This window comes from Procambarus clarkii, chromosome 3, assembly GCF_040958095.1.
Source record: "Procambarus clarkii isolate CNS0578487 chromosome 3, FALCON_Pclarkii_2.0, whole genome shotgun sequence".
NCBI classification, from domain to species: Eukaryota; Metazoa; Arthropoda; class Malacostraca; order Decapoda; family Cambaridae; genus Procambarus; species Procambarus clarkii.
In genome coordinates, this window is record NC_091152.1 from 8,398,544 (window position 1) to 8,412,663 (window position 14,120).

The 14,120-nt window shown below is 44.0% G+C and overlaps 1 protein-coding gene across 5 annotated transcripts in view; it reads left to right on the plus strand.

The window, feature by feature from the left end:
- The window catches only part of LOC123749951 (serine/threonine-protein phosphatase 6 regulatory ankyrin repeat subunit C-like), a 253,678-nt gene that overhangs the window by 211,815 nt on the left and 27,743 nt on the right, over nucleotides 1-14,120 (plus strand). For all 5 annotated transcript variants that reach the window (XM_069329043.1, XM_069329055.1, XM_069329036.1 and 2 more), the window contains one exon: nucleotides 5,953-6,501. In XM_069329043.1, coding sequence (XP_069185144.1) covers nucleotides 5,953-6,501 — 549 coding nt within the window. The remainder of the gene's footprint in view (nucleotides 1-5,952; nucleotides 6,502-14,120) is intronic.

The following is a 14,120-nucleotide window of genomic DNA, read 5'->3' on the forward strand; positions in this document are numbered from 1 at the left end:
AACGCACTTCTCAGCCTACTATTCAAGGCCCGATTTGCCTAATAAGCCAAGTTTTCATGAATTAATGTTTTTTCGTCTACCTAACCTACCTAACCTAACCTAACCTAGCTTTTTTTGGCTACCTAACCTAGCCTTACCCATAAATATAGGTTAGGTTAGGTTAGGTAGGGTTGGTTAGGTTCGGTCATATATCTACGTTAATTTTAACTCCAATAAAAAAAAATTGACCACATACATAGAGAAAAGGGTTGCTTTATCATTTCATAAGAAAAAAATTATAGTAAATATATTAATTCAGGAAAACTTGGCTTATTAGGCAAATCGGGCCTTGTATAGTAGGCTGAGAAGTGAGTTCTGGCTACTAGGTACGACATATATATATATATATATATATATATATATATATATATATATATATATATATATATGTCGTACCTAGTAGCCAGAACGCACTTCTCAGCCTACTATGCAAGGCCCGATTTGCCTAATAAGCCAAGTTTTCATGAATTAATTGTTTTTCGACTACCTAACCTACCTAACCTAACCTAACCTAACTTTTTCGGCTACCTAACCAAACCTAACCTATAAAGATAGGTTAGGTTAGGTTAGGTAGGGTTGGTTAGGTTCGGTCATATATCTACGTTAATTTTAACTCCAATAAAAAAAAATTGACCTCATACATAATGAAATGGGTAGCTTTATCATTTCATAAGAAAAAAATTCGAAAAAATATATTAATTCAGGAAAACTTGGCTTATTAGGCAAATCAGGCCTTGAATAGTAGGCCAAAAAGTGAGTTCTGGCTACTAGGTACGACATATGTATATATATATATATATATATATATATATATATATATATATATATATATATATATATATATATATATATATATATATATATATATATATATATATATATATATATATATATATATATTAGTATATTTTGGTAGCAGTCTTTCCTGTAGACATATATTATTAAATATGACCGAAAAAGTAAGATTAACAATTCTAACACTACACATGTTTGCGAGGCACTACACATCAAGAAGTCAACACCAGCAATCAACAGCCAATTATTGCACAACTATATTCTACCCACCTCAAGACTCCGCTCCAATATAGAAGCATCAAGAAATATGGACCAATAGGCTTTCTACAAACACTTCTATTCAATACCCATTGTTTCGTGTTCTGTCTTGTGTTGATGAAATTAATACCCTATTAATGCCACCCCTTGTTCTGTCTTGTGTTGATGAAATTAATAACCTATTAATGCCACCTCTTGTTCTGTCTTTTGTTGATTAATGCCACATCACCCCTTCCACCTCACTCAAATGTAGATATAAAATCGGAGATGCGTAAGTTCTATTCAGTTGTGTATTTGTAAACTAAAGTCTTTGAAAATGTAATAAGTTTTACGAAACGCACTCGTGTCGCGTCAGACTAGAAATAAAAATGAATTTTGGAGAATTGATTTTTGATTTACCTCCAACAGTGAAAAGAAATGTACGAAAGATTGAGAAAATTCGTGTTAGAATTATTAATCTTACTTTTTCGGTCATATTTAATAATATATATATATATATATATATATATATATATATATATATATATATATATATATATATATATATATATATATATATGTATAGGTATATATATATATATATATATATATATATATATATATATATATATATATATATATATATATATATATATATATATATATATATATATATATATATATTATTAAATATGACCGAAAAAGAAAGATTAATAATTCTAACACGAATTTTCTCAATCTTTCGTACATTTCGTTTCACTGTTGGAGGTAAATCAAAAATCAATTCTCCAAAATTCATTTTTATTTCTAGTCTGACGCGACACGAGCGCGTTTCGTAAAACTTATTACATTTTCAAAGACTTTAGTTCACAAATACACAACTGAATAGAACTTACGCATCTCAGATTTTATATCTACATTTGAGTGAGGTGGAAGGGGTGATGTGGCATTAACACAAGACAGAACAAGATGTGGTATTAATAGGGTATTTATTTCATCAACACAAGACAGAACAAGAGTATTAATAGGGTATTAATTTCATCAACACAAGACAGAACACGAAACAATGGATATTGAATAGAAGTGTTTGTAGAAAGCCTATTGGTCCATATTTCTTGATGCTTCTATATTGGAGCGGAGTCTTGAGGTGGGTAGAATATAGTTGTGCAATAATTGGCTGTTGATTGCTGGTGTTGACTTCTTGATGTGTAGTGCCTCGCAAACGTCAAGCCGCCTGCTATCGCTGTATCTATCGATGATTTCTGTGTTGTTTACTAGGATTTCTCTGGCGATGGTTTGGTTGTGGGAAGAGATTATATGTTCCTTAATGGAGCCCTGTTGCTTATGCATCGTTAAACGCCTAGAAAGAGATGTTGTTGTCTTGCCTATATACTGTTTTTTTTGGAGCTTACAGTCCCCAAGAGGGCATTTGAAGGCATAGACGACGTTAGTCTCTTTTAAAGCGTTCTGTTTTGTGTCTGGAGAGTTTCTCATGAGTAGGCTGGCCGTTTTTCTGGTTTTATAGTAAATCGTCAGTTGTATCCTCTGATTTTTGTCTGAAGGGATAACGTTTCTATTAACAATATCTTTCAGGACCCTTTCCTCCGTTTTATGAGCTGTGGAAAAGAAGTTCCTGTAAAATAGTCTAATAGGGGGTATAGGTGTTGTGTTAGTTGTAACACAGTTGTATAGGTAACACCTATTATTTAATATTTGAGTTTTTTATAAGATTTTGGTTAGTACTTTATAATTGTCTTTTATTCTATTTGTATTTTACATACATATATTGTAGATTTGTAGTCATTATATAAATATTTGTTATAGTGTTTAGTATCTATGTGTTAGGTATCAAGTTTCACTTCTGATCACTTCACGTAAGTTTAATAGAATGGTTTGTTTTAGTAGTTATAAATTTCATCTTGTAGTTTAATGGATTTTTAAATTAGCTTTAATATATGTGACAGTTAATAAGTTTTATTTGTATTGATCACGTTAAGTGCGCTTAAGTGTTCTGTTTTTTAAGCATTTTCCTTTCTTTGATAGGCAATTATATTCAGTATGAGTTCTTTGTTTACCAGTTATTTGATTGTGATTTCTGTTTTTTCTTTTAGATCTGATGATGAATACGAGAAGTATTCGAAACGTTATGCATTTTAAAGTAAAGAATCTGAAACAAGATGTTCAGTATACCCCTGGTTTTCCTATTCATCTTAAAATTAAGATTCCCGAAGGGAACATCGATCATAAATATATATATATATATATATATATATATATATATATATATATATATATATATATATATATATATATATATATATATATATATATATATATATTGGTGTATACTGGCAGCAGGTTTTCTTTCAAACATGTTTCATTGAATATGACCGCATATTCTGTATTTATTATTTTCTGGTTTAGGGCTTCTATCCCTCTAACTATTTTCTTAGCAAATTAAGAAAATAATTAATACTATTTTCAATTAAGCCCTGATGCTAAGAAAATAGTTAGAGGGATAGAAGCCCTAAACCAGAAAATAATAAATACAGAATATGCGGTCATATTCAATGAAACATATATATATATATATATATATATATATATATATATATATATATATATATATATATATATATATATATATATATATATATGTCGTACCTAGTAGCCAGAACTCACTTCTCAGCCTACTATTCAAGGCCCGATTTGCCTAATAAGCCAAGTTTTCCTGAATTAATATATTTACTATAATTTTTTTCTTATGAAATGATAAAGCAACCCTTTTCTCTATGTATGAGGCCAATTTTTTTTTATTAGAGTTAAAATTAACGTAGATATATGACCGAACCTAACCAACCCTACCTAACCTAACCTAACCTATATTTATAGGTAAGGTTAGGTTAGGTAGCCAAAAAAAGCTAGGTTAGGTTAGGTTAGGTAGGTTAGGTAGACGAAAAAACATTAATTCATGAAAACTTGGCTTATTAGGCAAATCGGGCCTTGAATAGTAGGCTGAGAAGTGCGTTCTGGCTATTAGGTACGACATATATATATATATATATGTCGTACCTAGTAGCCAGAACTCACTTCTCAGCCTACTATTCAAGGCCCGATTTGCCTAATAAGCCAAGTTTTCCTGAATTAATATATTTACTATAATTTTTTTTCTTATGAAATGATAAAGCAACCTTTTTCTCTATGTATGAGGTCAATTTTTTTTTATTGGAGTTAAAATTAACGTAGATATATGACCGAACCTAACCAACCCTACCTAACCTAACCTAACCTATATTTATAGGTAAGGTTAGGTTAGGTAGCCAAAAAAAGCTAGGTTAGGTTAGGTTAGGTAGGTTAGGTAGACGAAAAAACATTAATTCATGAAAACTTGGCTTATTAGGCAAATCGGGCCTTGAATAGTAGGCTGAGAAGTGCGTTCTGGCTATTAGGTACGACATATATATATATATATATATATATATATATATATATATATATATATATATATATATATATATGTCGTACCTAGTAGCCAGAACGCACTTCTCAGCCTACTATGCAAGGCCCGATTTGCCTAATAAGCCAAGTTTTCATGAATTAATTGTTTTTCGACTACCTAACCTACCTAACCTAACCTAACCTAACTTTTTCGGCTACCTAACCAAACCTAACCTATAAAGATAGGTTAGGTTAGGTTAGGTAGGGTTGGTTAGGTTCGGTCATATATCTACGTTAATTTTAACTCCAATAAAAAAAAATTGACCTCATACATAATGAAATGGGTAGCTTTATCATTTCATAAGAAAAAAATTAGAAAAAATATATTAATTCAGGAAAACTTGGCTTATTAGGCAAATCGGGCCATGCATAGTAGGCCAAAAAGTGAGTTCTGGCTATTAGGTACGACATATATATATATATATATATATATATATATATATATATATATATGTCGTACCTAGTAGCCAGAACGCACTTTTCACCCTACTATGCAAGGCCCGATTTGCCTAATAAGCCAAGTTTTCCTGAATTAATATATTTTCTCTATTTTTTTTCTTATGAAATGATAAAGCTACCCATTTCATTATGTATGAGTTCAATTTTTTTTTATTGGAGTTATAATTAACGTAGATATATGACCAAACCTAACCAACCCTACCTAACCTAACCTATCTTTATAGGTTAGGTTAGGTTAGGTAGCCAAAAAAGTTAGGTTAGGTTAGGTTAGGTAGCCGAAAAAGTTAGGTTAGGTTAGGTTAGGTAGTCGAAAAACAATTAATTCATGAAAACTTGGCTTATTAGGCAAATCGGGCCTTGCATAGTAGGGTGAGAAGTACGTTCTGGCTACTAGGTACGACATATATATATATATATATATATATATATATATATATATATATATATATATATATATATATATATATATATATATATATATATATATATATATATATATATATATATATGTAGCGTGTGTATGTGTGTGTGTGTGTAGCGTGTATATATGTAAATGTATATATACTTAGTATTACCTATCTACAACATTCAATACATAATTTAACCCTTTATACGACACACTTCTCCTCCCCCTTTACATGAAGACTAGGTGAACCACCTGCCACAGCTGGTGCACTTAGTACACGTTCATAGCGGTGGAGTTTGTGGTTACGCACATGGCCCACGTCGCCACCATAACTTAGGCCACACACACTGTAGCCCTTACGACGTAGCCCGCACGGGCTGCACCTGTTGCACCAGCTGGCAGATGGTGCACACGGTCTACGTCGTAACGTGTATACAGGTGTTGGTGCATGTGTTACAACAATACAATGTGTTTACAGGTGTTGGTGTATGTGTTACAACAATACAATGTGCTTACAGGTGTTCCTTCATATACTGGAGCAAGAACGTGCTAAGATCAAAGAGCTGGCAGAGCTTGGTGCAGTTGTTGATGAAGTAAGAGAGCTTGGTGCAGGTGTTGATGAAGTAAGAGAGCTTGGTGCAGGTGTTGATGAAGTAAGAGAGCTTGGTGCAGGTGTTGATGAAGTAAGAGAGCTTGGTGCAGGTGTTGATGAAGTAAGAGAGCTTGGTGCAGGTGTTGATGAACTAATATCCACCATAGGAGGCAAGGCCCCATGGCAAGCCCGCTGGCCCCGAGGCAGGTCAGTGATGAGCCTGACTAAGCTCATGGTTCAGGCGGCTCGTGCCAAGTGCACCTTGACCTGCAGCTTCCTCCACCGGGCTGGTGCTCAGTCCTCCTTACGTAGCAAGTCCGGCGCGAGTCCTCTGCACGCTGCCCTGGACGCTGGACACTGGGAACTAGCGGAGCGAATGGTGAAGGATATGGACGGGTCTCTGTATGTTCCTGACTCCGCAGGTCGCCAGCCCACAGTCATCCTGCCTCCACACCTCGCCCACTCTCTGGAGCAGGTCAGTGTATATACTCCACACCTCACTCTCTGTAGCTGGTCAGTGTACATGCTCCACACCTCACCCACTCTCTGGAGCAGGTCAGTGTACATGCTCCACACCTCACCCACTCTCTGGAGCAGGTCAGTGTACATGCTCCACACCTCGCCCACTCTCTGGAGCAGGTCAGTGTACATGCTCCACACGTCGCCCACTCTCTGTAGTAGGTCAGTGTACATGATCCACACCTCGCCCACTCTCTGGAGCAGGTCAGTGTACATGCTCCACACCTCGCCCACTCTCTGGAGCAGGTCAGTGTACATGCTCCACATCTCACCCACTCTCTGTAGCAGGTCAGTGTACATGCTCCACACCTCACCCACTCTCTCGAGGTGGTCAGTGTACATGCTCCACACCTCATGCACCCACTCTCTGGAACAGGTTAATACACATGCTACACACCTCACCCACTCTCTGCAGGTGGTCAGTGTACATGCTCCTCACCTCACCCACTCTCTGGAGCAGGTCAGTGTACATGCTCCACACCTCACTAACTCTCTGGAGCAGGTCAGTGTACATGCTCCACACCTCACTCACTCTCTGGAGCAGGTTAGAGTACATGCTCCACACCTCGCCCACTCTCTGTAGCAGGTCAGTGTACATGCTCCACACCTCACTCACTCTCTGGAGCAGGTCAGTGTACATGCTCCACACCTCGCCCACTCTCTCTGTAGCAAGTCAGTGTACACGCTCCACAACTCACTCACTTACTGGAGCAGGTCAGTGTACATGCTCCACACCTCACCCACTCTCTTTAGCAGGTTAGTGTACATGCTCCACACCTCACTAACTCTCTGGAGCAGGCCAGTGTACATGCTCCACACCTCACCCACTCTCTTTAGCAGGTTAGTGTACATGCTCCACACCTCACTCACTCTCTAGAGCAGGTCAGTGTACATGCTCCACACCTCACTCACTCTCTAGAGCAGGTCAGTGTACATGCTCCACACGTCACTCACTCTCTGGAGAAGGTCAGTGTACATGCTCCTCACCTCACCCACTTTCTTTAGCAGGTCAGTGTACATGCTCCACACCTCACCCACTCTCTCGAGGTGGTCAGTGTACATGCTCCACACCTCATGCACCCACTCTCTGGAACAGGTCAATACACATGCTACACACCTCACCCACTCTCTGCAGGTGGTCAGTGTACATGCTCCTCACCTCACCCACTCTCTGGAGCAGGTCAGTGTACATGCTCCACACCTCACTAACTCTCTGGAGCAGGTCAGTGTACATGCTCCACACCTCACTCACTCTCTGGAGCAGGTTAGAGTACATGCTCCACACCTCGCCCACTCTCTGTAGCAGGTCAGTGTACATGCTCCACACCTCACTCACCCTCTCTGGAGCAGGTCAGTGTACATGCTCCACACCTCGCCCACTCTCTCTGTAGCAAGTCAGTGTACACGCTCCACAACTCACTCACTTACTGGAGCAGGTCAGTGTACATGCTCCACACCTCACCCACTCTCTTTAGCAGGTTAGTGTACATGCTCCACACCTCACTAACTCTCTGGAGCAGGTCAGTGTACATGCTCCACACCTCACCCACTCTCTTTAGCAGGTTAGTGTACATGCTCCACACCTCACTCACTCTCTAGAGCAGGTCAGTGTACATGCTCCACACCTCACTCACTCTCTAGAGCAGGTCAGTGTACATGCTCCACACGTCACTCACTCTCTGGAGAAGGTCAGTGTACATGCTCCTCACCTCACCCACTTTCTTTAGCAGGTCAGTGTACATGCTCCACACCTCACCCACTCTCTTTAGCAGGTTAGTGTACATGCTCCACACCTCACTAACTCTCTGGAGCAGGTCAGTGTACATGCTCCACACCTCACCTACTCTCTTTAGCAGGTTAGTGTACATGCTCTACACCTCACTCACTCTCTAGAGCAGGTCAGTGTACATGCTCCACACCTCACTCACTCTCTCGAGCAGGTCAGTGTACATGCTCCACACCTCACTCACTCTCTGGAGAAGGTCAGTGTACATGCTCCTCACCTCACCCACTTTCTTTAGCAGGTCAGTGTACATGCTCCACACCTCACCCACTCTCTTTAGCAGGTTAGTGTACATGCTCCACACCTCACTCACTCTCTGGAGCAAGTCAGTGTACATGCTCCACACCTCACTCACTCTCTGGAACAGGTCAGTTTACATGCTCCACACCTCACCCACTCTCTTTAGCAGGTCAGTGTACACGCTCCACACCTCACTCACTCTCTGGAGCAAGTCAGTGTACATGCTCCACACCTTACTCACTTCCTGGAACTGGTCAGTGTACATGGTCCACACCTCGCCCACTCTCTGGAGCAGGTCAGTGTACATGCTCCACACCTCACCCACTCTCTGGAGCAGGTCTATGCACATGCTCCACACCTCACCCACTCTCTGGAACAGGTCAGTGTACATGCTCCTCACCTCACTCACTCTCTGGAGCCGTTCAGTGTACATGCTCCACACCTCACCAACTCTCTGGAACAGGTCAGTGTACATGCTCCACACCTCACTCACTCTCTGGAGCAGGTCAGTGTACATGCTCCACACCTCACTTGCTCTCTGGAGCAGGTTAGTGTACATAATCCACACCTCACTTGCTGTCTGGAGCAGGTCAGTGTACATGCTCCACACCTCACTCACTCTCTGGAGCAGGTCAGTGTACATGCTCCTCACCTCACCCACTTTCTTTAGCAGGTCAGTGTACATGCTCCACACCTCACCCACTCTCTTTAGCATGTCAGTGTACACGCACCACACCTCACACACTCTCTGGAGCAAGTCAGTGTAAATGCTCCACACCTCACCCACTCTGGAGCAGGTCAGTGTACATGCTCCACAACTTACTCACTTTCTGGAGCAGTTCAGTGTAAATGCTCCACACCTCACCCACTCTGGAGCAGGTCAGTGTACATGTTCCACACCTCGCTCACTCTCTGGAGCAGGTCAGTGTACATGCTCCACACCTCACCCACTCTCTTTAGCAGGTCAGTGTACGTGCTCCACACCTCACTCACTCTCTGGAGCAGGTCAATGTAAAAGCTCCACACCTCACCCACTCTCTGGAGCAGGTCAGTGTACATGCTCCACACCTCACCCGCTCTCTTTAGCAGGTCAGTGTACTTGCTCCATACCTCACTCACTCTCTGGAGCAGGTCAGTGTACATCCTCCACACCTCACCCCCTCTCTGGAGCAGGTCAGTGTTCATGCTCCACACTCTCCTACCCTCTGGAGCAGGTCAGTGTACATGCTCCAACCCTCACCCACTCTCTGGAGCAGGTCAGTGTACATGCTCCACACCTCACCCACTCTCTGGAGTAGGTCAGTATACATGCTCCACATCTCACCCACTCTCTGGAGCAGGTCAGTGTACATGCTGCACACCTCATCCACTCTCTCGAGGTGGTCAGTGTACATGCTCCACACCTCATGCACCCACTCTCTGGAACAGGTCAATACACATGCTCCACACCTCACCCACTCTCAGCAGGTGGTCAGTGTACATGCTCCTCACCTCACCCACTCTCTGGAGCAGGTCAGTGTACATGCTCCACACCTCACTAACTCTCTGGAGCAGGTCAGTGTACATGCTCCACACCTCACTCACTCTCTGGAGCAGGTTAGAGTACATGCTCCACACCTCACTCACTCTCTGGAGCAGGTCAGTGTACATGCTCCACACCTCGCCCACTCTCTCTGTAGCAGGTCAGTGTACATGCTCCACACCTCACTCACTCTCTGGAGCAGGTCAGTGTACATGCTCCACACCTCACTCACTCACTGGAGGAGGTTAGTGTACACGCTCAACACCTCACTCACACTGTAGCAAGTCAGTGTACACGCTCCACAACTCACTCACTTACTGGAGCAGGTCAGTGTACATGCTCCACACCTCACCTATCCTCTGGAACAGGTCAGTGTACATGCTCCACACCTCACCTATCCTCTGGAACAGGTCAGTGTACATGCTCCACACCTCACTAACTCTCTGGAACAGGTCAGTGTACAAGCTCAACACCTCACCCACTCTCTTTAGCAGGTTAGTATACATGCTCCACACCTCGCCCACTCTCTGGAGCAGGTCAGTGTACATGCTCCACACCTCACTCACTCTCTGGAGCAGGTCAGTGTACATGCTCCACACCTCACTCACTCTCTGGAGCAGGTCAGTGTACATGCTCCACACCTCACTCACTCTCTGGAGCAGGTCAGTGTACATGCTCCACACCTCACTCACTCTCTCGAGCAGGTCAGTGTACATCTTGAGATTAACTTGAGGTTATCTTGAGATGATTTCGGGGCATTACTGTCCCCACGGCCCGGTCCTCGACCAGGCCTCCACCCCCAGGAAGCAGCCCGTGACAGCTGACTAACTCCCAGGTACCTATTTACTGCTAGGTAACAGGGGCATTCAGGATGAAAGAAACTTTGCCCATTTGTTTCTGCCTCGTGCGGGAATCGAACCCGCGCCACAGAATTACGAGTCCTGCGCGCTATCCACCAGGCTACGAGGCCCCTAACACCTCATGCTCCACACCTCACTCACTCTCTCGAGCAGGTCATTGTACATGCTCCACACCTCACTCACTCTCTGGAGCAGGTCAGTGTACATGCTCCTCACCTCACCCACTTTCTTTAGCAGGTCAGTGTACATGCTCCACACCTCACCCACTCTCTTTAGCAGGTCAGTGTACACTCTCCACACCTCACTCACTCTCTGGAGCAAGTCAGTGTACATGCTCCACACCTCACCAACTCTCTTTAGCAGGTCAGTGTACACGCTCCACAACTCACTCACTCACTGGAGCAGGTCAGTGTACATGCTCCATACCTCACTCACTCTCTGGAGCAGGTTAGTGTACATGCTCCACACCTCACCAACTCTCTGGAACAGGTCAGTGTACATGCTCCACACCTCACCCACTCTCTTTAGCAGGTCAGTGTACACGCTCCACACCTCACTCACTCTCTGGAGCAAGTCAGTGTAAATGCTCCACACCTCACCCACTCTGGAGCAGGTCAGTGTACATGCTCCTCACCTCACCCACTTTCTTTAGCAGGTCAGTGTACATGCTCCACACCTCACCCACTCTCTTTAGCAGGTCAGTGTACACGCTCCACACCTCACTCACTCTCTGGAGCAAGTCAGTGTAAATGCTCCACACCTCACCCACTCTGGAGCAGGTCAGTGTACATGCTCCACAACTTACTCACTCTCTGGAGCAGGTCAGTGTACATGCTCCACACCTCACCCACTCTCTTTAGCAGGTCAGTGTACATGCTCCACACCTCACTCACTCTCTGGAGCAGGTCAATGTACATGCTCCACACCTCACCCACTCTCTGGAGCAGGTCAGTGTACATGCTCCACACCTCACTCACTCACTGGAGGAGGTTAGTGTACACGCTCAACACCTCACTCACACTGTAGCAAGTCAGTGTACACGCTCCACAACTCACTCACTTACTGGAGCAGGTCAGTGTACATGCTCCACACCTCACCTACCCTTTGGAACAGGTCAGTGTACATGGTCCACACCTCACCAACTCTCTGGAACAGGTCAGTGTACAAGCTCAACACCTCACTCACTCTCTTTAGCAGGTCAGTGTACATGCTCCACACCTCACTCACTCTCTGGAGCAGGTCAGTGTACATGCTCCACACCTCACTTACTCTCTGGAGCAGGTCAGTGTACATGCTCCACACCTCACTCACTCTCTGGAGCAGGTCAGTGTACATGCTCCACACCTCACTCACTCTCTCGAGCAGGTCAGTGTACATGCTCCACACCTCACTCACTCTCTCGAGCAGGTTAGTGTACATGCTCCACACCTCACTCACTCTCTCGAGCAGGTTAGTGTACATGCTCCTCACCTAACCCACTTTCTTTAGCAGGTCAGTGTACATGCTCCACACCTCACCCACTCTCTTTAGCAGGTCAGTGTACACGCTCCACACCTCACTCACTCTCTGGAGCAGGTCAGTGTACATGCTCCACACCTCACTCACTCTCTCGAGCAAGTCAGTGTACATGTTCCACACCTCACTCACTCTCTGGAACAGGTCAGTTTACATGCTCCACACCTCACCTACCCTCTGGAGCAGGTCAGTGTACATGCTCCACACCTTACTCACTTCCTGGAACTGGTCAGTGTACATGGTCCACACCTCGCCCACTCTCTGGAGCAGGTCAGTGTACATGCTCCATACCTCACCCACTCTCTGGAGCAGGTCAATATACATGTTCCACACCTCACCCACTCTCTGGAGCAGGTCAGTGTACATGCTCCTCACCTCACTCACTCTCTGGAGCCGGTCAGTGTACATGCTCCACACCTCACTCACTCTCTGGAGCAGGTTAGAGTACATGCTCCACACCTCACTCACTCTCTGGAGCAGGTCAGTGTACATGCTCCACACCTCACTTACTCTCTTTAGCAGGTCAGTGTACACGCTCCACAACTCACTCACTCACTGGAGCAGGTCAGTGTACATGCTCCATACCTCACTCACTCTCTGGAGCAGGTTAGTGTACATGCTCCACACCTCACCAACTCTCTGGAACAGGTCAGTGTACATGCTCCACACCTCACCCACTCTCTTTAGCAGGTTAGTGTACATGCTCCACACCTCACTCACTCTCTGGAGCAGGTCAGTGTACATGCTCCACACCTCACTTGCTCTCTGGAGCAGGTAAGTGTACATACTCCACACCTCACTTGCTGTCTGGAGCAGGTCAGTGTACATGCTCCACACCTCACTCACTCTCTGGAGCAGGTCAGTGTACATGCTCCTCACCTCACCCACTTTCTTTAGCAGGTCAGTGTACACGCTCCACACCTCACTCACTCTCTGGAGCAAGTCAGTGTAAATGCTCCACACCTCACCCACTCTGGAGCAGGTCAGTGTACATGCTCCACAACTTACTCACTCTCTGGAGCAGGTCAGTGTACATGCTCCACACCTCACTTGCTCTCTGGAGCAGGTTAGTGTACATACTCCACACCTCACTTGCTGTCTGGAGCAGGTCAGTGTACATGCTCCATACCTCACTCACTCTCTGGAGCAGGTCAGTGTACATGCTCCTCACCTCACCCACTTTCTTTAGCAGGTCAGTGTACATGCTCCACACCTCACCCACTCTCTTTAGCAGGTCAGTGTACACGCTCCACACCTCACTCACTCTCTGGAGCAAGTCAGTGTAAATGCTCCACACCTCACCCACTCTGGAGCAGGTCAGTGTACATGCTCCACAACTTACTCACTCTCTGGAGCAGGTCAGTGTACATGCTCCACACCTCACCCACTCTCTTTAGCAGGTCAGTGTACATGCTCCACACCTCACTCACTCTCTGGAGCAGGTCAATGTACATGCTCCACACCTCACCCACTCTCTGGAGCAGGTCAGTGTACATGCTCCACACCTCACTCACTCACTGGAGGAGGTTAGTGTACACGCTCAACACCTCACTCACACTGTAGCAAGTCAGTGTACACGCTCCACAACTCACTCACTTACTGGAGCAGGTCAGTGTACATGCTCCACACCTCACCTACCCTTTGGAACAGGTCAG